Raw genomic sequence first — 26255 nt, forward strand, 5'->3', positions numbered from 1 at the left:
GTTCCGACTAAGATCTGCAAATTTTCAATGTGAAGAAGATAAAAAATATTGCTTTATGATGTATGGACGGGTCGGGTTCATGTAATTCTTATAGGATTCGGATATAGTTTCTCTTATAGTGGTTCCGAATAGACTCTAGTCCAGACCCGATATCAACATCTCAAATCATGTCTGGGTTTGGTTGCACCTAGGTCACCCTCACCCAGTCCAGTCCAAGGGTTGACGAAGGGAAGGGACATGGAGTGGTAAAATCGTAAATATGAAGCCAAAAAAGGGGAAGTGTTTATCCTCGCTTTCTCCTCTTGCTATATCCGCTTTGAAAACAGAGGGAAGAGGTTCCTCCCTCTGTCTCTCTCTCTCTCTCTCTCGCTGCCATTCACTCCCTTGCCTTGCCGCCCGTCGTTCCTTCTCGTTCGAGTTTTCTTTTCATTGTCGGAGCTCGTCCGCTCGATCCTCCATGGACGCCGAGAGGACCAATGCCGAAACTCTCCGGAAGCAACTCTCCGTCTACCCTCCACATCCGCCGCCGGTCTCCAAAGGTGCCCTCTCCCTTTCTCGATCTCTTCCTCCCATCTCGTAAGGATCACGTCCCCTCTCTTTTCCTGCCCGCATCTCTCACAATCTCCGGGATTCCTTCCTATTTGGAGTTGATGCCCTAGTTTTTCTCGATGCTCGAACATGACCTACGGTGCGGGAGCATGTCTAGCGGTTCTCGCCACACTACTTGTATCTGCGCCTGCGAGGCTAGTTACGCATCTGGTTCCCCTCTCCTCCCCTCCCCCTTCTTTTTGGTTTTTCCCTGGGGACAAAATTTGAGATTTTAGCTTGGTATTTTGCTTCCTTTATTATTTCTACCAATTTCTTCTTCGAAATTTCAATTCTTTCACGGATTTTAAGTATCTAAGTTTCTTGCATTAGGGATTCTGGAACAGGCTCTTCCCGGTATACAAGATTGTGTTTTTTTCCTTCATTTGAAGACAGAGGGACCTCATTGTTAATATTTAAACCAATACAAGTCGTTCGATCCTGACAAAATCTAACCACTATCGTGATTTTTCGGATGTATGAGTAAAATAATGGATATCAGGCGTGTGCACTAGCTTTCCCCTCCCCCCCCCTTCTTTTTTGGTGAATAGGCAAACTGGGGGATGACCCCTGTAGGATGCAATAGTAGGTTTTTATTTTGGTCCGTGCGACAGTTGCACACATGGATGATGATTTATTTTGTACATGATTTTTTGCTGCATGTGGTTGATCTGCAGTTATTAACCATTGTCCCTTCTGTATTGAACTGGATATTTTGATGGAAGAAGGAACATGATGCATACCCTGTTCAAATGTCTGGTCGGCCTGCTGCTTCACTGAGTTTTTGTGTGCGCTCGCAAACTCTGCAGAGTGCCCGGTGATAGAGATGAGACTAAGCCTCTTTACGTGTATTGAGTGACCTAGGATGTCATAGCCGAGCAACTTCTTAACCAGGTTCTTGTTCATAAGAGAAAAACTACTAGACTGCAACTTCCCTTGCATAGGACATCATCTTGCTTAACGGGTCTGTCACTCTGTGAGTTCTTCATGGTTATAGTTGCCATAATTTTTTTTAGATGGCACTCTTACGTAAACTGTCCTTTTGAGCGTGTTTGCCTTTTCGCTTTTTGGTGTGTTATAACGTTTCAAAATTTCAGCTTTACTATAAACTTATAAATATCTGGCTTCATCATCATAGCTTCGAACCTTGTTTTCTAGAATTTCTTTATACAACAGAGGCATTTCTCCGTTAAAGTTTGAAAAAATATGGAGGAAGAGGACAATATATGTATGCATCTATGTATCTAACCCAATATTCGGGGAAAGAGTGCACTTTATTTATTCGACAATCTAGCCTTAACAAGCATTTTGTAATTTGTTACGAAAACATTTGAAGTCATCAAATTTCTCACAAGGCACTCGGTACCGTGCTTTCTACTACTAACTTAATTTTAAGGGCAGTGTGTGGATCTGTTCTGATATGCATGGAGCACTTTATTCAGGTCTTATATGTTAATCTTGCAGATATTCAAGGGCCTGAGAACTCTGTGCCTCTTTCACCACAATGGCTTCTCTCCAAGCCTCTGGAGAACAAGCCAGGCATATCGTCAGGGGTAAGTGTAAAATTTGGGTTTATTTGCAGTGATCACGGGTTATGGTGATTTATCAGATGCTTGTAACAGTTTGATATCAGTTAAAAATTCTTCTGTCTTTTAGTGCTGGACATGCTTAATACTGGCGCAGGGGTCCAACCAACTATTCTCACCTAGAGGCTGGTTCATTTCCTTGATACTTAACAGTTCCTATTGTATTGATGCGTGATGCTTTATAGGACTCTCATGTGAAAGTTTATCCTAACTACACCAGTCGAATGGATGTTCTGAAGAGACCACCAGGGAACAGTGAGGAGCCTCATGATGTTGAAAAGAAAAAGGATGTTTGGCGGTTGCCTTTGCATGACTCAGAATCTGGTCGTCGTGATCGTTGGCGAGATGAAGAAAGAGATAATAACTCTGCTGTTCACAAAGATCGAAGGAGGGATGGTGAAAAAGAGCACAGCGAGCCTCGGAAGCCTGAAAGGTGGGCTGAGAGCTTGTCTAATAGAAATACTGGAGAAACAAAGAGGCTTCCATTGGAGCGCTGGGGTGATTCAGGTAGCAGAGACACTACTTATGAACAACGTCGTGAGAACAAGTGGAGCACACGTTGGGGCCCAGATGATAAGGAGTCTGAAAGTTGGCGTGACAAGTGGTCAGATACTGGAAAAGATGTGGAGGGCACTCGTGATAAAGTAATGCCTGCTATTAGTATTCATGCAAAGGAAACTGATAGGGAGTCAGACCAGTATTCACGCTCATGGCGTGCTACTTCACAGTATCGGGGGAGGGGTGACCCTTCACATCATCCTACATTGACTCCAACCAAGCAGGTTCCAATGTTTGGGTCTGGTAGGGGGCGGGGAGACAATGTTCCTATTAGTTTTCCTGCTGGTCGAGGAAGGGGTGTCTCTTATGCAAGCATGGGGAATAATGCCTCTTCTCCTGACATTGGTACACCAGAGAAATGTGAAGCTGTTCATGGGAACACTTCTATTCTGAGATATACTAGGACTAGATTGCTCAATATATACAGGATGACAGATGTTAAAACATATAAAAAGCCAGATGGGGTGGATTATTCTGGTCTCACACATGGAGAACCTCTTGAGCCTCTGGCCTTTTCTGCCCCTACTCCTGAAGAAGAGGTAATCCTGTTGATAGCTTATTTTGTAAATGTTCATCATATTTTAACTGGTATTTGTTTAATTACTTCCCTTGGCAGTTAATTTTAAATAGAATTGACAAAGGAGACATAATAAGTAGCGGGCTACCTCCAGTCTCAAATTCTGTCGGATGGAACTGTATAGATACAACCCAATCTAGGAGAACCAGGATAGGTACTTCAACCTTTAATATAACTTTAACATTTTAGTGATGTCATGTGGTTGACTGAAGTTGTTTTTAATTTATGTGTTAGCAGGAAGTAGCGAGGATCTTCCTGCAGCCCTTGAAGACTACAAAGAGGAAACTGCTGGCAACTTGAAAGGAAACTGTGCGAGTTACTCTGAGAGCCGTGTTATGGAGAACTTGCAATCATATGGGGGTGACCACAAGGTGGATTCAACTCAGAACCAATTTCCTTTCCAGGACAACAAATTTAGCATGGAAGGTGCTGTCATTATTGGAAGCATTTTGAACTTGTTATTCTAGATATTGCCTTTTCATTTTTGAAATATTTAATGTTTATGCGAGTTTTCCTATATAAGTTCTTTAGTCTTTGCAGCTTCAAGGACTGAAGGTGTTGTTCCTAAGAAGCCAGATGAAGTAATCCATGGTGATACAAGCATGAAGGAAAACGTTTTTGCAAATACAGGCATGCCATGGAGATCTCAGCCCACTGGTGATCAGTCACATGGACCATTTGGTGAATGGAGAGATTGGGCAGCTGATGGTAGGCCAAAAGCATCTGATATGGACTGGCCACAATCAAAGAAGAGTCAAGATTCTGAATGGGGAAATGATTCATCTGTCCAGTTATCACGTTACAAGGATGAGTGGAAGGCTCAGTCCGAGGGTCCTCAACCGGATTTGAGCAGAAATTTCAATCTTAGAAGGCAAACATCTGACATTTTTAACAGAAGGGAAACAAATATGATGCTTGGCAGGGAAGACACTTCTGATTTTAGAGAGAGGGCAGCTGTTCGGAAACCACATCTGCAGATTCCTCCTGAGGATCTCTCCCTTTATTATAAAGATCCTCAGGGTGAGATTCAAGGTCCATTTCAAGGGAGTGATTTGATAGGATGGTTTGAAGCAGGATACTTTGATTTGGATCTACAAGTTCGGTTGGCCAGTGATTCAGCTGATGCACCATTCTTATCACTTGGAGAGATCATGCCACACTTGCGAACAAAAGCAGGGCCTCCTCCAGGATTTGGTGTGCAAAAACAAAGTGAGATTGCGGATGTTGCAATCAGGACAAAAAATGAGCAGAGAAGTAGACACGAGTTGGCAGCTGAAATGAAGAATAGATTTTTAGAGCCATTAATGCCTGCAAACATGAGAAATTCAAGAGAAAGATTCACACTGCCAGAAGGTTTGTTCCCTTGATGAATAGCTTGCATCTGTCATGGTAAACAGTTTTTGTACAATTGCTTGTTGTGGTATTGGTGGAACTAAGATGTCTTAGTGCTGTACTTTCTCTTTCTTGTAGGTGCTCAAGGGTACCTTGGAAGTAGTGCTGGAGTTGTGCAGGTCATTGGAGCTGAAGGTGGAACTGATGTGAACCATCTATTTACTCAGAGAATGTCATCAGACCATCAGGGTTCACTTCCAAGTTCTTTCCGTAACTGCCCTGGAAGAGATACAATCCCTATGATGTCAAAGATGGAGGTTGTAGCTAATTCTTCTATTTCACATTCAAAACTGCTGCCTCGGATGTCAGATGGTCCTGTTCAGATGCCTCAGAACTCTCAGTTTTTGGACATAATGTCTATCCTACAAGGTGGTGATGGTAAGACCTCAACTTCTGCTGTTAATGTTGGGTCCACCCCATGGTCAAATTACCCTGATACCAAATCAAGTGCCAATGTTCCAAGTGGGTTTGATATTCTTCAAGATAAGGTGGACAGCCATCATATACAGAATTTCACTTCACAACCCAGTTATGGTTTCCAGCATCCAAGGGTGCCTCCCCAGCATTTGCCATCATTTTCGCCTGTTGTTACCCAACTTGTAGATCATCCTTCCAGTATGGACTCACAAGAAAAACTTCTTTCTTCTGGGATTTCTCAGGATCCTCAGATGTTAAGTATATTACAGCAACAGTATTTGCTCTCCCAACTTCAGATAAATCCTCAGACAGCAATGCCTAACCAGTTATCTCTTTTAGATAAGCTTATATTACTTTCTCAACAACAGAAGCAAGAGAAGCATCAGCAATTGCTGCAGCAGCAGCAGCAACAACAACTCCTTTCTCAGGTTCTATCAGAGCATCAAGGTCATCAGCACTTTGGTGAATTATCATATGGTCAACTTCCTGCAGCTGTTTCACCGGGAAGTGCTGATATAGATCATCGGATGCTTCAGCAACTACAGGAATCATTTCACATTAATCCACAGATTCCACAGACCATCCAGCAGGCAATCCCCGTTTCACAAGAAAGTTGTGTCCTTGAGAACTTCAATCATTCACTTGATGAACGTGTGGCTAAGTTTTCAGGTCTGCGGTCACAAGTATCTGCAGAGGTTAATTCTCTTATTAGTTCTGAAGTTCAACCTGTGCCATTGCCCCATCAACTTTGTGGGGGTATTTCTCTTTCAGGAGGTCAAGAAGCTACCCTTGCACATCCTATTGAAGCCATCCATAAACCCATGTCTGTGCCATCACTTGCTGTGGATGATTCCACTCCTACTAGGGTTACAACACATACGACTGAAGCAATGGAGAAGTTGCCAGATGAATTGTTGCTTCAAAAGAATATTCACGGTTTAGATAGATTTCCTGTAGCAGTTAAACGATCACAAAATGTTCACTCAGAGTGTGTGTTCAAAGATGATGAAAGCTGTGCTGGAATAACCTCTGTGTCTCCAAAGGATGCTGCACCAGTCTCCTCTTCTGATGTGACTACCAAGAGTGACACTTCTTTATCTGAAAAAAACAATGAGAAGGAAACAGTACCAGTTGATGCTGCTGAAGAATCAAACTTGATAAACATGCAGTCTCGTGCTGATGCTTCTGCCAAAGAAACCAAAAATCCCGAGGAACGTGAGATGAAGAAAGGTTCCGAGAAGAAGTCCAGAAAGCAAAAGAATTTAAAAGTGCAGTCCTCTTTAGATCAGGGAAGGGGGCTGCTCAAGACAATTCCTTCCCAGCAGCTGAATCAAAATGTTGGGGTGGAGGGGATAAGCTTGGGGAACATGAAATCCAGTGAATGCATGGAAACGGGAGAGGCTGTGTGTTCAACATCCACACAAAAGATGTTAGATGTAAAACATGGGGTACTTCTAGCAGACGCTACTCCCAACCATCATTCCCTATGTAGTGGATGTGCTGATTCTTCAGAGCCTGTTGGGATTAGGGATGCTACAAGCAGAGTTGAACATCTGAAAGGTGATGTGCAGGCACCTTCTAGTCATTGTGCATGGAAATCTGCTCCTGGACTGAAGCCAAAGTCCCTGCTGGAAATTCAGCAAGAGGAACAACAAAGGGCTTTAGCTGAAAAGGTTCCTGAAGTTTCAGCATCTGTACATCCTTTAAGTCTTTCATCAGTCACTCCCTGGGCTGGTGTTCTTGCCAATTCAGATGCTAAAAGCACTAGAGATGAGAAGAAAGATGGGGCGAATTCACAATTTGTCACAGGGAATACTATGGTTGCTTCAGGTCCTAAGAACAAGAAAAGCCAGTTACATGACTTGCTAGCTGAAGAAGTCTTGGCCAAGACTGCTGAGAGAGAATTAGGTGTTTCTAATCATGTTGAAAAGGGTTCTGTTTTGCCACTAGCACAGCTTGATGAACTTGCATCTTCTAACGATGTTGATGACTTTATTGAGGCCAAAGATACCAAAAAGAGTCGTAAAAGGGCAACAAAATCCAAGGGCACAGGCACCAAGACATTATCAAATGCTATTGTTCCAGATCCACCGATTGCATCCATTCCAAATGAAAGGGGTAAAATTTCACGCCAAATGCAACAAGAAAAGGAAGTCTTGACCGCTCCACCTTCTGGTCCTTCATTAGGGGATTTTGTTCTTTGGAAGGGGGATCAGACAAACTCTGTTCCTGCACCTGCCTGGTCTAATGATGCAGGAAGAATCTCCAAGCCCACATCATTGAGAGAAATCCAGAAAGAGCAGGAGAAAATTTTCGTTTCTGCTCAATCCCAACCTCAAATTTCTGCACTGAAGAACCAAGCAAATCGGAACACTCGAGGAAGTGGTTCTTCATTTCAAATGTCTGGATCATCACCATCAAAAGAAGCATCTCCTATCCCAATCAGTTCAGTTTCTTCTGCACATTCAAGATCACAGACTGAAGATGATCTGTTCTGGGGTCCTTTGGAGCAGCCAAAACAAGAAGCTAACCAGTAAGTCCATATTCCTAATTTTGGAAATAATATGCACTATTTTGGTTTGACATGGGGCATGCACCATGTAATTGCTGTTTATGCATGGCACTTCACAGTTTTACGCATTAGTTGTTACCTTTTGGTAAGCACCTGTGGCTGTTGCATTGCTCTGTGAAATCTAGTGAAAACCGAATGAGCATTCCTGACCTTATCAAACAAAATTTTCACTCCAGAAATGCTATCCCTTCCCATGCAATTTTGGAACTTTACATGGTCATAGTGCTGGGTTTGGGTTGTGTAATTCATTTGCCACTCCTTGCAGTTGGTTCTACGATTTTATTAGCTATCATCAATTTAAGTTAAATTTGATTTTTGAATTTGTTTCCCGGTCTTTAGTTTCTAAATTTCACATTGGTTTTGCTTCATTATGCCCTGTCCCTTTAAGAAGTATCGTTAAACTGAAACCATAAAGTTTTTGTCTAATGAGCTTGGGTTAAATTGAAACCATAAAGTTTTTGTCTAATGAGCTTGGGTTGGCAGTTTCAAAGGTTGGTTATGAGGGGTTTAGTTTTTGACCTGGTTCTGCACACGGTGTATTTTGATTAGATAGATATCACTTTGGGGCCACATCTTTTTGTAGTTGCTATTGTATATGAGAACAACTTATGATTCTGTATTATTATTATTTTTGAAACCATAACCTGTAAACATATTCTGCATTTTTGCTCTCATGTGTTTCTTGTTGTCTGTTTCCTATGATACCTATATTATATTGGCTTGACTGCCTTGTCTTAGATAGTATAGGCTTGTCCAGAAAATATTTTCTTGAAGGTGCTATAAGCTGGCTGAAAGCGTACTGATGGACCAAGCAGTTTGCTTACTAGGGGTATACTGCAGCATCGTTGTTCCATTTTTAATATCTACATCTTCTTCTAAAAATCTATTCAAGATTGTGTATTTGGTTTGGATATTTCGGACATCAAAGTGTCCTCAAGGGTTGACATGCCATGAAGGTTTTTTTATTTCTTTAATATTTGAAGCAGCACAGTTTTTTAATATGACAGGCACTTAGGAAATTTCTCTTTAAAATGGGATTACTGATAAAAATAATTATGGATTTAGGTTTATAAATTAGTTTTATAATTTTATTGTCTTATGGAGTTACATTACATGTAGGTTTTATTTCAATTATAATGCATGTAAGTGTATGCCTTTAAATTTCTTCTCAGCTAACTGGTATGAGTTAAACTGACCAACAAACAATATATAAATGCATCTGAATACATGCCCTCACCTACTTGCACAAGGTGGCCTGGAGACTAGGTGGGGGCTTGATTTGTAATGAAATCAAGCCCAAAGCAAACCATAACTTGCATAAGCACAAGAACAAGTCCTACAAGTAGGGGTGGCAATCGGGTCGGGTTGTCGGGTTGGCGTGTCAGCATACCTCAACCCGAACCCGACCAGTTTATTAAACGGGTCGGCTGTGGCAAACACGAACCCGACCCGTTTAATAAACGGGTAACCCGACACGACCCGCCAACCCATTTAATAAATGGGTTGGGTCGGGTAAACGGGTTTTCAGGTTCGCGGGTCAGGTTGGCGGGTCGGGTTGGCAGGTCGGGTTGACGGATCGGGTTGGCGGTCGGGTTGGCGGGTTGACGGGTCGGGCAGACGGGTTGGCGGGTTGACCCACCCGCCTAACCCGTTTATTAAACGGGTCAGCCGGGTTGGCGGGTTGGCATACCCCCAACCCGAACCCGACCTGTTTAATAAACGGGTTACATGGGTCGACCCGTTTATTAAACGGGTTGGCTTAAGCCCAACCCGAACCCGCCTAAGAGGCGGGTTGGCGGGTCGTGTCAGAAATTGCCACCCCTACCTACAAGGGACAATACAAATGCCAAAGGCAATACAAAATCACCTAAGTGCATACAATGGCTACAAATAACCTAAATGTGCACAAGCACAAGTCCACAAATGGAATCAATGACAAATACATGAGATCATAAGAGGCACCAAGGAGCATACACAAAAGAACACAAAAAACATAAAATAATAATCTTATTTGAGATAGAATGCTTAGGAAAACATTACATCTAATAGGACAAGAGCTCCCTATTTATATACAAACAAGAGGGCCAAGATGACCCATATAGCTTTGTATGGAAAGGCTCCAACAACTAGAAATATAGCAGTTGGAGATTTCCAACAACTATATTTTCTAAAAGGCAAAACTGAATATAGCTGTTGGAGATTCTCAACAACTATATCGACTAAAAGACAAAACTGCTTTTACAAAAGTGTAAAAGACAGAATAAAAAGAGAGGTCAGTTCTGCCCTTAAGGGGCATAGGCTATTTACATGTACAAAATTACCACAATACCCCTAAAGGATATTACCTATTACAAAGGAAAGAAAAACAGTTTAAAATTATATAATATTTACATATACACATATAGAAATATATACACTCATATATATATATATATATATATATATAAAATGAAACTTATAGTGTGATTACCGAAAGTTTGAAAACGCAAAACAAAAGGAAGGATCCAAGTCTTCATTGATAATCTTCACTAAATGCCTTTATCGGCTAACTCCATCTTCATCATATGATGCATCATAAACAATTTATTTCTCAACCCATATCATCTTTAAGAACTTATAAACAAAACAAAACATAGGTTTCAACCAAGGTTGTAAGTAGCGTATTGTTACCTGTATCAGTCGGGACAATAGTAACATCTTATCGTTTCGTAAATGTATCATAATTTTTTTAATAAAAATTTTTATTTTTTTTTGAAAAAATCAAGAAAATTCAGAAAAATTTAGTAAAAATTTTAAAAAATCATATCACATGAAATAATGATGAATTGCACAAAATACAACCATAAAATCACATATGAAGCATTTATGTCTCTATGAGTCGCATAAGACATCATCAAACATCAACTAATATAGAATCATAATAATATTGCATGCATATCTCACAAAACCAATGCAAAATATTAAATATCTTGCAATTAAGAACATGTCACAAGACTCATACTTTAATATTACATAAACAAAAATATTATGACAATAGTTGCACTCGATTTTCAATCGGTTTTCACTCATTACTTGAGTGCCCCATTGCCATGCAGGATCATCTTATGCCATCTTTGTTGGAGAAATGTGGAGCCTGATTTCTACCTTGATATAAATCTTTAATTTTCGCTGATCCAACTTTGCGGTAAGTTGGTGGGGGGTTGTAGCAGCGTGTTATATATATATATATATATATATATATATATATATATATATATATATATATACACACCCGATAAAGGGTATTTCTATATTTTTGCCCAATAGGGGTATTTCAGTCTTTTTACTTTTACTTTTCTTTTTTTTTTCTTTTTTCTTTTTTTATTTTTTTAATTTTCTTTTTTGATTGTAAAAGGTATTAAATGCATTGATTGGGGGTCCCAACTAAGAGTCGTTGGACCCCCAATGGTCACAAATGTGACCGTTGGGGGCCCAACGAGTCCTTGTTGGGCCTCCCAATGCCCTCTCTCTCTCACTCTTTTCTCACTCTCTCTCTCTCTCACTCCTTTGCTTATAAGTAGAGGGGTAATCCCCTATGTAACTTATGACTTTTTCAAGCCCTCATTCAATAAAGTTCATATTTTTTATGTGTTGCCTCTTTGAAGGCTTCTTGTGTTGTTCCTTAGTGGACTACTTTTATATTCCCCATTGTGGGTTTGGGTTTGTCCATTCATTGGACCGTGTGAATGCATTAAGCATTCTTGTTATACCTTTCCACATACTTTCTAACATGATATCAGAGCTCGGTTATAATCAAGCTAGTCCTTCGGTGCATCAGGAAGCGTGATATTCAAAAAATCGGAAAAAAATGGTGAAGTATTTGTTATCTCTTTTCTTTCTCTGCGTTTTGGTGAAGTGTTTGTTATCTCTTATCTCTCTTCCTTCTACTCGGAATTACTTGGCATGTATTTTTACACTTTTTAAGTATTTAGCCCATGCATTACGCATGAGAAAAACACTTGTTTTTTCTTTACCATTGTATATATATATGTAAACATATATACATATATATATATTTTACATGATTAAAATAAAAATGAAATGTATGTTTTTTGAAAATTCTAAAATATTATTTTAACCATCATTGAACTTGTTTTAAGGAAACTAGATATATGTATTATGTTTGAATCTTGAAGCCTTTTTTGAAAATAACTCTAATATATATATATATATATATATGTATATATATAACCATGAATTATAAATTTTAGATGTTTCGTCAGTCATTGTCTTATCTTAATGATTTGATAATGATGTCTTATTTTATAAAATATAAACTTGTATTTCACATACACACACATATATATATATATATATATATATATATATATATGATAATCGTTAAATACAATTTATATTTCATCCTTGATAGACATGCGTGTTCATGTTTAAAACTTTTTTGACCCATTACAAGCTTAAAATGTAAAATTTTATATAAATTCTATTACTTGGATTTATTTGATTGTAAACATGTCTTTTGTATAAGATATGTGGCCTTAATTATTGCATGAGTTTTTTCCCTCTATGAGAATATATGCACATCCATAAAATGATATATGACCTTAATTATTTCTATATTTCTTTTATTTAACTCTTTAATGATATTAATTGTCTCATAATCATGTTGTGAGCAAAATCTAACTAGTATTTTTCGATATACAAAAACAACAACAACTAAGCCTTCATCCCAAAACAATTGGGGTCGGCGATATGAACCAAAAAAGAAAATCATTCTGGGTCTTCTACATGAATCCTTCTCCTCCAATCATTTCTATCCAATTCCATGTCCTCGGTGAGGTTCAAAGCATTCATATCCTTTCCTATCATCTCCATCCAAGTCTTCTTAGGCCTACAGTGACCTCTTTTAACTAATATATTTTCCCATTTCTCCATCCTTCTAACTGAAGCATCATTAGGCCTTCGCCGAATATGTCCAAACCACCGTAAACGATTCTCTCTCATCTTATTTTCAATGGATGCAACGTTGCGCCTACCTTCTTACGTATCTCCTCGTTTCGAATCTTATCTTTTATTGTATTTCCACACATCCATCTAAGTATACGCATCTCAGCTACACTCATTTTTTGAATATGATGTCTCTTGGCAGCCCAACATTCTGTACCATATAGTAAAGCGGGCCTAATTGTCGTCCTATAAAACTTTTCCTTCAACCGCACTGGCATTCTACGATCGCACAACACTTCAGTTGCACTTTTCCATTTCATCCACACAGCCTTTATCCTATGATTTACATCTTCATCAATTTCTCTATACTTTTGAATGATAGATCCCAAATATTTTAAACAGTCATCCACCAATATTTCTTGCTCACCAAGCTTCACTACACTCCCATCACTACTTCGTTGCTTACTAAACCGACATTCCATATATTATGTCTTACTCTTACTCAACTTAAAACCTCTTGCTTCCAATGTCTGTCTCCATAATTCTAACTTAGCATTAACCCCAGCTCTAGACTCATCAATCAAAACAATATCATCAGCAAACAACATACACCACGATACATTTTCTTGAATTGATCTCGTAAGCTCATCCATCACTATAGCAAATAGGAAAGGGCTTAATACAGATCCTTGATGTAACCCAATCGTTATAGGAAAATTGGTTGTCACCCCTCCATAAGTACGAACATTGGTTACTACTCCTTCGTACATATCTTTAATTATACTAATGTACTCGAGAGAAACACCTTTCTTCATCATTGTCCACCAGAGAACATCCCTAGGTACTCTATCGTATATACGCCTTCTCCAAATCAATAAAAACCATATGTAAATATTTGTTCCTCTCTCTATATCTCTCAATAAGTTGTCTAAGAAGATGTATAGCTTCCATAGTTGATCTTCCAGGCATAAAACCAAATTGATTCTTCGATATCATGACAACCTTCCTCAACCTATACTCAATCACCCTCTCCCAAAGTTTCATAGTATGACTCATGAGTTTTATACCACGATAGTTTGTGCAATTTTGTATATCACCCTTATTCTTATATAGAGGCACCAAAGTACACTTCCTCCACTCATTAGCATCTTATTTGTCCGCCAAATCTTGTTAAAAAGATTTGTCAACCATTCTACACCTTTCTCACCCAACCATTTCCAAGCCTCGCTAGGTATACCTGAAAGAAAGCAACGAACGAGGAGAGAGAGGCTCTGAGGGCTGCAGAGAAAACCCAATTAAGGGTCTGCGTGTTTTGCTTCTCATTAAGTAGGCTTCTGTACAATGATTAGGGTACAAGAATACCCATTACATGTTATACAAATATTACAACATGCCATTAATGAGCATGCATTAATAAACAAGATGAATTGGGTCTGGAGGATCTAGACCCAGTCATGAATGACGTCCTTTCGCTCTCCCTCAAGGTGTACATGGTTTTGAACCATGAACAACTTGCCTTTTAACATCCAAAATCTATCCTTGATAAGTCCTTTTGTAAACAACTCAGCAACTTGATCAGCAGTTCAAACGTATTTTGGTTCAATTTCCTTTTCTTCGACCTTCTGTCTTACAAAATGTTGATCAATTTCAATATGTTTGGCACGACTGTGGTAGATGAGATTGAATGACATATTGATAATACTTTGATTGTCACACAAGAGAACACTTTTGAAAATCGGTTCTCCTACTTCTGTCAACAGATGTCTGATCCATGTTACTTTAGCTGTAGCTGCTGCCATTGATCTATATTCTGCTTTTGTGCTCGACCTCACTATGGCTTTTTGCTTCTTACTGCTCTAGGAGACAAGATTTAGGCCAATAAAAATACAGTATCCTGAAACTGATCTACGCTCATCTGGATCTCCTGCCAAATCTGCATCTCTGTAAGTAAGAAGCTCATGCATGTGATGGCCATGCATACTCTTTCTGTATTGAAGACCATCTCCAATTATTCCCTTCAAATATCGAAGATTGCGTTTAACAACTTCCATATGCCCAATATGTGGTTCATGCATGGACTGAGATACCTGATTGACAGAATAAACAATGTCAGGCCGAGTGAAGGTAAGATACTGAAGCATTCCTACTATCCTGCGATATCCTGTAGGGTCCTCATACAGATCTCCATCTTGGGAACTGAGTTTCTGATGAAGTACACTGGGTGTGCTTAGAGGCTTGCAATCAGTCATACCTGCCTTGTTAAGAACATCAACGGTATACTTATGTTGAGTGAGTGTCATGCCTTCAGCAATCCTGTCAACTTCTACTCCAAGAAAGTATCACAATTTACCAAGATCCTTCATCTTGAATCTATGATTCAGAAGTTTTTTAACATGTTCAATATGTTCATTAGAGTTACCTGTAATGATAATGTCATCAACATATATCAATAACAGGGTAACTACATCTTTGCATTTGAATATGAAAAGAGAATGATCGAGAAAAGATCGAATAAAGCCATATTTTTCTACTTCAAGCGAAAAATTGTCAAACCAAGATCGAGGTGCTTGCTTCAGACCATATATAGCTCTCTTTAACTTGCACATGTATTCTTTAGAGTTTCCTTTTGCATACCTAGTGGGTTGCTCCATGTATACTTCTTCCTTTAGAGTTCCATGTAGAAACACATTTTTCACATCCAGTTGACTGAGAGTCCATTAATGTTCAACAACCAATGATAGTATGATGCGGATAGTGCCCATTTTCACGACCGGACTGAAAGTCTCATCATAATCTTGTGCTTGCTCCTGTTTGAAGCTTTTAGCAACCAGCCTAGCCTTGTATCGTTCGATAGTCTCATCCGATTTATACTTTATCTTATACACTCACTTTGATCCAACTACATTTTGATCGTGTGGTCTGGGAACAATATCCCAAGTCCCACGTTCATGAAGGGCCTCCATTTCTTCGTTCATAGCTTCAATCCATATCTTAGAATTTATTGCTTGATAAAATGTTATGGGTTGATCCTCCTTGCCCAAAGAGGCTAAGAAGAGTTGAAAATCCATTGCAAAATTCTCATAACTAACCCACCTATCAATAGGATGTCGAGATCGGGTAGACTTTCTGTGATCAGGTGATTGAATGGAAACATGAGGATTCTGCTCCTGATTAGAGTTGAGGGGTATCTCCTTCTCACGTCGAGAGTAAACAATGCTTTTATATCTTTCTGGAGCCGATAGTGACTCAAAAATCACACTTTCCTGAGGTCTTTGCTTAGCAGTAGATATGTTTCCCTCATCTCTTTGATGACATTCAGAGGAACAAACATCATCAATACTAGAAAAGAGATCTGAGTTTAACCAAGGATGATAAACTCCAATTTCAGGATGCTAGCATTATGACTAAAATTTGATTCGTTAAACACATTTCTGGATATTTTGATGCGCTTGCTTACGGGATCATAACATACTGTAGCTTTTGTAATCATCAGCGTACCCAACGAATCTGCACTTTAAGGCCTTTTCCTGAAACTTATGCCGCATTGAATTGTCAACATGAACATAACATACATACCCGAATACATGCAAATCATGATAATTTGGATATGCACCATGCAAAGAGAAATAGAGTGATTTGTTTTCCAAGATGTTCATGGGAAATCGATTTATGACATAGACTGTTGTATGAAAGACTTCTGTCCTAGAAGATTACTATCATGCATCATGCTCATTGCACTCTCGACAATATGGCGATGCTTCCGTTCAGCAATCCCATTTTGTTGAGGCGTATGACGGCAAGACCCCTGCCTACTTATCCCATTTGTCTGGAGGAAACTAATAAAGTCATTTGAAGAGAATTCACTCCCTCCATCACATTGAAAACAAATGATATTATCAGATAATTGATTCTGAACAAAGGAATGAAAGTTCTGAAATAACTTAAAGGTTTCAGATTTATTTTTCATAAAGAAAATCCATGTGTATCTAGAATAACTATCAACAAAGATGAGATAATATTTAGTGCCAGACATAGAAGAAACTGGAGCCGGGCCCCAAACATCTGAACATATAATCTCGAATGGTCTTGAAGCTCTTTTATTAATGGAATGAAAAGGAAGAACATGACTCTTACACTGAAGACAACTAGAACATTTTTTATTGTCGACACTTAAACTTAGACTTGACTTGGGAATAAGACTACTTGAAACAAGCTTATCAATAAAACAACTACTACAATGACCCAGATGACCATGCCAAAGATTCAGTTCAATACATTCAGAAAGATTAAAAACACTGTCAGGAGGAACTGAGGATGATGGCGTGAGCTTCAAGGTGGAATCAACAGACTGAATACCAGATGAAGGATTCTCTTGGAACACATACATATTCCTTTGTCGTTTTCCTTCAGCGAACGTTTACCTCGTGTGAAGGTCCTTAACACAAACAGAGAAAGGAGTAAACTCGACTGAAGCATTAATGTCATCTACAAGCTTAGAGACAGAAACAATATTTTTCTTGATATTAGGAGCATGAATGACATTTGAAAGAGCAAAAGAAGAGTTGGACATAGGAATTACAGAATTTTCAATGTGTGAAATATGGTGGTGAGACTCATCTCCAGTGACTATACTATTTCTACCAACATAAGGAACAAGATTTAGGAGCTTACCGGCATCACCAGTGACATGAGTGGCTGCACCAGAATCAACATACCAAGTGCCTTTATCAGTCTGATTGATATTTAATTCAGCCAAAGCAGACAATAACAATTCTTTGAGTTCTCCATTGTTTTTCAATGTATCTGTTCCCTTTTTTGTCTTCAATTGCTTTCCTCTATTTTGCGGGTTAAACCAGCAATTTGCCTTTATGTGTCCCCTTTTGTTGCAGAGAAAGCAGGTAGGTATTGTCCTTTGCCTTTGCAGATTAGGAGGCATACTGAGAGTAGGTAATATTCCACGAGCTCCTTGTCCATTCCTCTCTTGACTTCCTCTTTCTCTAGATTCATACCTGCCACGTCCTCGACCATAGGCGACTCCTGTGACAAGAACATCGTGGGCTCCAACGGGGTTGTGATTACTTTCAGAGAATTCTTTCAAAGTCATCTCATACTGTAAGAGCTTAGCACAAAGATTTTCAAATGTAGGTAAGTCTGGCAAACACAGCAAGAAAGTAACCATCATATGATAATTGGGTCCCAGCCCGCTCAAGGTTTGTTGCACCATATCTTTGTCGTTAACCGCGCATCCCACTATAGCCAACTGATCTGTGATGGTTTTCATTTTGTTTAAGTACTCCATGACAGTCACGGAGTCCTTTCTCAACATTTGAAATTTTTTCTTTAAAAATAAAACTCTTGCTTGAGAAGCTTGAGAGTACGTCTGAACGAGACGATGCCATAACTGCATAGCTGTGCAGTCATCGGGGATTGCCACAAGCACCTCCTGTGACAGGGTGGAAGTGATGTAGGCAACTAAAGCCTGATCTCGCTTCATCCATGATATATATTCTGGATTTCTGACAAAAGTAATGGAAGTGTCATCCTCCCCAGTCTTGCCATCTTGTGATATGAACTCTGGAGGAACAAAAATAGAGCCATCTAGATGCCCAGAAAGATCCTGACTTCTTATGAATGGGATGATTTGTCTTTTCCAGATAAGAAAATTGTAGTTGTTTAGTTTTTCTGACACAAGTTGGCTAAGAAAGTTGGAAGAAAGTACAGATTGAGAAGAAAAAAAATCCATAGGTAATTGAAGGTGGAAGGAAAAGAATATTGGAGTAGAACAAAAAATAATCAGAAACAAAGGTCAGAACCAATACGTAATTTTAGAAAACTCGGAACTCGGCTGCCTTTTTTTTTTTACAGCAGAACTGAGACAAAAAATGAAGTTATGCAGTAAATTGATTTGAATAAAGACCAGTTAATGAGAAGCAAAACAGAAACACGTTATTTGGATATAACGTGTTTTTCCTTTTGAAAGATGCAAAGGGCTCAATCTGATTTTTGGATGAAACGATATTTTATAATATAAAGAAAAGAAATCTGTTATTTTATTCAGATCAGAATCTGTCCTTACTTTTCTAAAGAAGATGAGGAACAATTTATAAAGTCACACAAGAATTTACTCTTGCGTGACCATATGGAATCACGTCAAACATAAAGTAAATGCAAAATAGAGAAGGTGCCGACTCTGATGACGATTAAAGGAAAGAGGATGACGATTAATGGTGGATGACGATTGAAAGTGAAAAGGGATTGACGAGATGCAAGCCTTAGAAATAGGAAAAAAAATCGAAAAAACAGAATACGTTAACTAAAAAAAATATTCTGCAGAATGAGAGTAGGAAAGCAGAGAGGGAGGAGAGAACTTAGATCTGTTAATGAAATGATTACCTTGGAGGAAGACGTTGAAGAGAGAACCTGGAACCTGTCGCTCTGATACCATGAAAGAAAGCAACAAACGAGGAGAGAGAGGCTCTGAGGGCTGCAGAGAAAACCCAATTAAGGGTTTGCATGTTTTGCTTCTCATTAAGTAGGCTTCTGTACAGTGATTAGGGTACGAAAATACCCATTACATGTTATACAAATATTACAACATGCCATTAGTGAGCATGTGTTAATAAACAAGATGAATTGATCCAGACCCAGTTGTGAATGACATCTTTTCAATACCATCTGGGCCAACTGCCCTTCTTGATTTCATTTTCTTCAAAGCCTTTGCAATTTCTTTCTTTTGAATCTTGTGCATGAAGTCACGATTCATCTCATGAAAAAGAATGAAGAAGTCTCCAAGATCCTGAGCATGACTTCCATTAAATAGCTTATCAAAATAATCTTTCCATCTCTCCTTAATCTCCTCACCTTTGACTAAAACCCTTTGCGTTTCATCTTTAATACATCTAACCATACCCAGATCCCTCGATTTCCTATCTCTCATCTTTGCAAGCCTATAAATATCCTTCTCGCCCTATTTGGTATCCAACTTGTCATAAACCTCCTTATACCTTATCCCTCGCGTTTCGAACTACTTTTTTAGCTTCCTTCTTTGCTATCATATACTTCTCCAAATTCTCATTATCATGACTCTTACTTAGATTTCTATAACACTCTTTTAACCTTAATAGCTAATTTGACATCCTCATTCCACCATGATGTATCCTTACCTAGCAGTGCACCGCCTTTAGACTCACCCAGTACCTCCTTAGCCACCTTTCTCATGCCACCCGCTATCTTATTCCACATTGATTCTGAATCCTCCTCGAGACACCAATCAACTTTCTTAACTACCTGCTCTACAAACATTCCTTGTTTAGCTCTTTTCAGTGCTCACTACTTAATTCTAGGATCTGTGCTATGTCTATCCCTTTTGCGGCATTTTCTAATTCTAAGATCTAAAATTAAGACTCTATGTTGTGTAGCTACACTTTCTCCCGGTATAACCTTACAATCGATGCAACAACCCCTATCTCTCTTTCTAAGTAGGAAAAATCTATCTGACTAGTATTAACCCCACTTTTGAACGTTACTAGGTGAGACTCCCTCTTCCTAAACCAAGTGTTTGCTAAGATCATATCATAGGACAAACCAAAATCTAAAATCCTTTCTCCATTTTCGTTTCTTTCTCCTGTACCATAGCCTCCATGGATACTCTTAAATCTATCCCTACTAATGCCTACATGTCTATTAAGGTCACCGCCGATGAAAAACTTTTCTCCATAAGATATCCCTTGTACTACTCCATCTAAATCTTCCCAAAATTGACGCTTAATGGAATCATCTAAACCTACTTGAGGTGCATAAACACTAATAATATTAATAATATCCGTACCTAATACTAATTTAATAAGTAAAATCCTATCACCCTTCTTACGGACCTCAACTACATTATCTATAAACTCACGACTAATAACAATCCGTACTCCATTCCTATTCCTATTTATTCCTGTCAGTGTTATTAAAAACGCGCCTCAAGGCGCAAAAAGCGCGCCTCGCCTCAAGGCGAGGGGCTTTGTGCCTTGAGGCGCAGGCATAAGGCGCAAAAGCCCTGAGGCGCACGCCTCATACGCCTTGAGGCGTACGCCTCAGAGCGAGGCGCGCCTCAAGGTGAGGCGTACGCGCCTCAAGGTGAGGCTTTTAATAACACTGGTTTTGTCCTATTGAATTTTCTCTCCAACTTTTTCTAACTTTTATGCAGTGGGAGTCTAACTCAAACACCAATCTTTTGCAAGTTGTATGAAAACAGTAAACCCCCTTATGAAATTAAGAACTAAGTGTTAATTAACTTTATCCTATGTCATTAGCAAATTATACTCTCCAACAGCTAGCATATGCCATCTGAATCTCTCTATATATAATCCATAGATACATGCCTATCGAAGAAGGAAATTATATAATTGATTTTCATGCCCACTTTTCCCCTTCAATAAAGTGATCACTTATATGTTCATCATATCCACATTCACCTTTTTACACAGAATTAATACCAGGATTCTCTTATCGATCTATTATTATCTCCACTCCAAAGTGCTCCCTGTGGTGTGTCTGTTCATATGTGCTTTGTGAGAATCTTTGTATAGGTTTAATCGTTCAACTTTAATTAGTTTGTCCTGGAATTTACTATTCAAGTCATAAGCAATAAGTTAGATTCACTTTTAGTAAGATTAGAAGTGTAGTAGACTATTATACAAGAATTTAAAGATGGGCCAACAATAGGCCAATTTTCTGCTCAGACTTAAATCTTATTCTACAAAAATAATGGATATATAGGTATATATATAGAAACATCATCCCTAGGATTAGTTAAATAACTAGATCTTAGAAAAGGGTGTCACGTTAATGAAAGTGTCACGGTTGTTTCACTGCAGTTTATACAACTGTAACAGTTGAACTGTTCTTGCTTTCTCAATAGCATCCACACTGGGAGTGTTGTATTTTGCACGCTGTCTCATAAAAAGATGCAAATCACAGTTGGATCAGTAAAGAGAACCATAGTTTCACTGGTTATTTAGCTTATAGAAACGTAGTTTTCAACACATAATTTGACAAGTATAACTAATTCAGGAATCAAATCCAATAGTCTAACTTCAAGCACATGGTATAGGTTTGGGAATATATAGGATTCTGGCTAATTGTATTGGTTCACTTCTTATGTCATAAAAAAATATCAGATCTCTTTTCATGTTGGGGATCCCTCTCATGTCTTCTTTACCCTTTTACTTTACTTTATTTAGAGTTTCCATTCATTGGCCAGAACACTGTGTGCACATGCAAACAAACTTATTTTATGGCATAATAATGTAAATGCTCTTGATACTAAGTATTTAATCAATTTTATCAATCTTTAATTATTCCACAATACAATAACTAAGTTGTTTGTGGCTAAATTTACTTCTACTGCCATGGTTTGATGTTAGGTGTATGATATACTGTCATGGTTTGATGTTAGGTTTTATACGTTAATCTCATATTTTTAGAATAATCTCATATATTTTAATTTCTTTTAGTTAATCTCATATATTTTCCAGTTATGTAATCAATTTTTTAGTTACTTTTATATGTTAATCTCATATTTTTTAGAATAATCTCATATATTTTAACTTTTATAGGTTAATCCCATATATTTTAACTTTTGTAGGCTAATCTCATATATTTTTTAGTTATGTAATCAGGTTTTAGTTACTTTTATATGTTAATCTTATATTTTTTAGTACTTATTTGACATTTTCTATTTCTTATTGGTTGTCAATTTCATCAATAACGCATTTCTTTATTTATTTGTATTTTTAGATATTTTTTTATAATTTTTTAAAAGTTTTCAAAAATTTTTTTTGAGGCTTACGCTTTACGCCTCAAGGCTTACGCCTCGCCTCGGTTTTTGGTTGAGCGCCTCGCTACGCCTCAACGCATTTCACAACACTGATTCCTGTATACCAAATCTTATATCCCCAAGGTTCTATCACTTTTGCTTTCTCACCTACCCATTTGGTCTCTTGTAGACATAAAATATCCATTTTTCTCCTACACATAACATCTACTAACTCTACCAACTTATCAGTTAAAGACCCTATGTTCCAAGTGGCTAACCTAATTTTATGGTCTTGAACTATCTTCTTTACCCCCACCCGTCCAACAAAGTGAGGGAACCCTTGCCTATTTGACACCACACCCGGGCGCCGGTGTGACGCCTCGCTTCTGGGCGACGACCTAGCAACCCTTGCCCATTTGTCACTGCCTCCGGGCCTATAGAGTACAACGTGTCGCTCAGTAGGGAACACCCCAACGAAATTCTCATATTGGTTCATATTCATAGGGTGTGACTAAGTTTTTATGCTGGCGGTCACTGGCCTACCGCAACCCTCCTTTATCCGGGCTTGGGACCGACAATGTATTTTTCGATATCATTTACATTATTTTTAGAATCATTGGATTCCTTGCATATGATATGTTTTATTGCATTTATCTCTTGATTAATGTACTCATGAACTCTTTTTGAAGAATTGCTTATAATAAGCATGATTCTTATTAAAACTTACTTTTCTGCGTGGGTTCATTCCACTTTAATGAGATATATTTTCTCTCTTTGGTGTGTGCACTCTTTTGAGTACTTCGGTTCTTGTGAGTGTGTTGAATGAATCTTTGTGTTCATTGAGAAAGATCTCTTATGAAATTCCGTTTGGGGTTCTTAAAAATTGATTAGTTATGAAGTTTTATCCCACTTGAATGAAATTCATTCCTCTTTTATATTTAGCTTTCTCTTTATTGTTCTTATGTGTGAACCCTAGTGGTTCGTGTGAGAAAGCTTTGTATGGATACTATATGGTTCTTGTGAGAGATCGTTTGTGAAGAATCTTCTTGTTTGTAAATTCTATCTTCTTATATTGCCAAAATTATCATAAGAAAATTTTTGGAACTTTATATGTTCCAATCGGTTCCTTTTATAAATTAGATCAAGTTAGATGTTTATAACTTGCTTATATTAACAATACTTATAATTACGTGAGCATATAAGTTCAAGTTTTTCCATCTACCATTATTTGATTTGAAACCATGTTGTTTTGAAATCGGTACTTTGTTTGGAAAATAACTTCCATAAATATTTGTTGCCTTCTTATAGCATTTGTATAGCCCATCACAAACTTTATATAATGCATCAATCTTCTTGGCCTTGTTATTATTGAATCAAAGATGTTTGTTGAGGTGAGTTATGTGCACCGTGTGTTATGTCATTTTAGATTGTCAGCTTGTAGTTTGACTCTAAATGACATGTTATGTGATCTCTGATTATGAGTGTCACTCGTTTGTTTTTTGTCATTGATTTTATTATTGATGCTCTTAATTATGTATACTTGTGATGGATGTCTAAGGTTTGAAACCATAGTGTTTCAAGATTTATTGAAAAATTGATATCCTTCCTGTTAAATGTTTTTCATTACAAGCCTTCTTGCCTCAAGTGTCTTCTCCTCTTATGCTTCTTATCTAAGTGTCATCATATGTAGACAAGAAATATTGTTCACACCTTCGTATGTGTTGTTAGTCCATTCTTGGCTTTGTTCTCTTGATCTAGTAGCTGAACACACTTGTTTTGAGCGTCATTATATGTAGACAAAGTTTGTTGTTTCACACCATTGTGTGTGGTTGACTTTTGTGTCCTTGTTCTAGTCACTGATACACTCATTTCAAGTATCATTTTAAGTAGACAAGAGATGTGTAGTCACACATTCGTGTGTGTTTTAGCCCATGGTTGACTTTGTACTCTTGTTCTAGTAGCTGAACATACTTGATTTAGAGTGTCATTATACGTGGACAAGAGATGTTTATTCACATTTTTATGTGTGATTTTAGCCCATGGTTGACTTTTGTACTCTTATTCTAGTCGTTGATACACTCATTTCAAGTATTATTATATGTAGACAAGAGGTGTTTATACACACCTTTGTGTGTGTCTTTGGTCTTTAGTGGCATTATGCTTGTGCTCTTGTTTTAGTAGCTTATACACTTGATTTATGGGTTTTGGAGGACTAATGAGGTGGTTGCTTGTAGTGGATGAACTATTATTGAAATTTGAAAAAATTTCATTCTTAATTTGTTTTTGATCTGCATATATCATATGCGATTTCCTTCTAAATGGGTTTTTCCTTACTACTTGCAAAGAAAAATATTTATCGATAAAAAGATCGTATCATTGATATGCATATTTGAAAATCAATTTTACATTTTGGCATTTACCCTATAGGGAATTCAGGTACTTTGCATATTAAGTGTTTATGGTTTTCGGCCACCTAGTGAACTTTTGTATTTGCAAATATTTGAGTAAGAAATTTCTCAATGTGTAAGGTTCTCTACTCAAATAACATTCATTCTTGACTCTTTGGTGGATGTCTTTATTATACTTAATTAAATCATGTTCTTGCAAGTTCACAGATGACATTTGATAGCATAGTCTTTCTTGTGTGAGAAATCATTAACTCATCTTTTGTTGTTAAAATGTCTCTCTATTATTGATTTGTGTGTGTTAAACATGCTTTCTTTCGTGTGCTCTTATACACATTCCCTTGGGAGCATTTAGTTCTTGTGTGAATATTGTCTTCTTAAAGATATTTCTAATACATGAAACTTTTCTAAAAGAGTCTTCTTTGATTTTAATACAAATCCCATATTTTGTGTGTCTTCGTGCAGTTGTGAGTGTTCTCTGTGTTCTTTTGTGCACACACTTCTTACTTTCAAGTATTGATAAATTCTTTTGTGAGTATTTATTGGGCCTTTGTGCACATATCTTTCTTCAAGAACATAGTGAGTTTTATCAATATTGTATTTAAGATTAATTCATTTTTGCATTAAAATACGTGGAATATCTTTTGAATCGTTGTTTCTTTTTATGAATCATATGTTCTTCTTGATCAATGTTATGGTCTCTTGATTCATTTTATTTGATATCTTTTGATACAAAGATACTTTTTACTTGGAGCTTTTTGACTTGTTCTATATGATCTTCAAAATGAGATGAAAGAAGTATCTATGATACATCATGGAAAAAGCTTGGGGATGATAATTAAAGACAGTTAAAGGCTGACATTTGCAAAGTTCTTTCATATGCTATAAAGATGATGACTTCCATTGAAAACTTTTGAAGACTTTGGCATCCTCTTTTTGTATCTTCAAACTTTTCGTTATCCCCACGTAAAGTTTGAGGGAAGGGGGTGTTAAAATATATGTATATATATATATATCATACCCGATAAAAGGTATTTCTGTAATTCTGCCCAATAGGGACATTTCAGTCTTTTTACTTTTCTTTTATTTCCTTTTTTTCTTTTTTTCTTTTTTCTTTTTCTTTTTTTATTGTAAAATGCATTGCATTGGGGTCCCAACTAAGAGTCGTTGGACCCCCAACGGTCACAAATGTGACCGTTGGGGGCCCAACGAGTCCTTGTTGGGCCTCCCAATACCATCTCTCTCACTCACTCTCTCACTCCTTTGCTTATAAATAGAGGGGTAATCCCCTATGTAACTTATGGCTTTTTCAAGCCCTCATTCAATAAAGTTCATGTTTTTTATGTGTTGCCTCTTTGAAGGCTTTTTGTGTTGTCTCTTAGTGGACTATTTGTATATTCCCCATTGTGGGTTT

At 37.8% G+C, this 26255-nt stretch overlaps 1 protein-coding gene across 1 annotated transcript in view; it reads left to right on the plus strand.

Moving 5' to 3' along the window:
* Nucleotides 1-321: 321 nt before the first annotated feature.
* Nucleotides 322-26255, plus strand: part of LOC149834930 (protein ESSENTIAL FOR POTEXVIRUS ACCUMULATION 1-like) — a 37305-nt gene continuing 11371 nt past the window's right edge. The window contains exons 1-7 of the mRNA XM_090011610.1: nt 322-539; nt 2050-2138; nt 2357-3268; nt 3346-3460; nt 3544-3732; nt 3847-4659; nt 4777-7648. Coding sequence (XP_089867736.1) covers nt 458-539; nt 2050-2138; nt 2357-3268; nt 3346-3460; nt 3544-3732; nt 3847-4659; nt 4777-7648 — 5072 coding nt within the window. The 5' untranslated portion in view covers nt 322-457. The remainder of the gene's footprint in view (nt 540-2049; nt 2139-2356; nt 3269-3345; nt 3461-3543; nt 3733-3846; nt 4660-4776; nt 7649-26255) is intronic.

Source organism: Nuphar pumila, chromosome 6 (genome assembly GCF_984573655.1).
Source record: "Nuphar pumila chromosome 6, dmNupPumi1.hap1.1, whole genome shotgun sequence".
In the NCBI taxonomy this organism is placed as follows: Eukaryota; Viridiplantae; Streptophyta; class Magnoliopsida; order Nymphaeales; family Nymphaeaceae; genus Nuphar; species Nuphar pumila.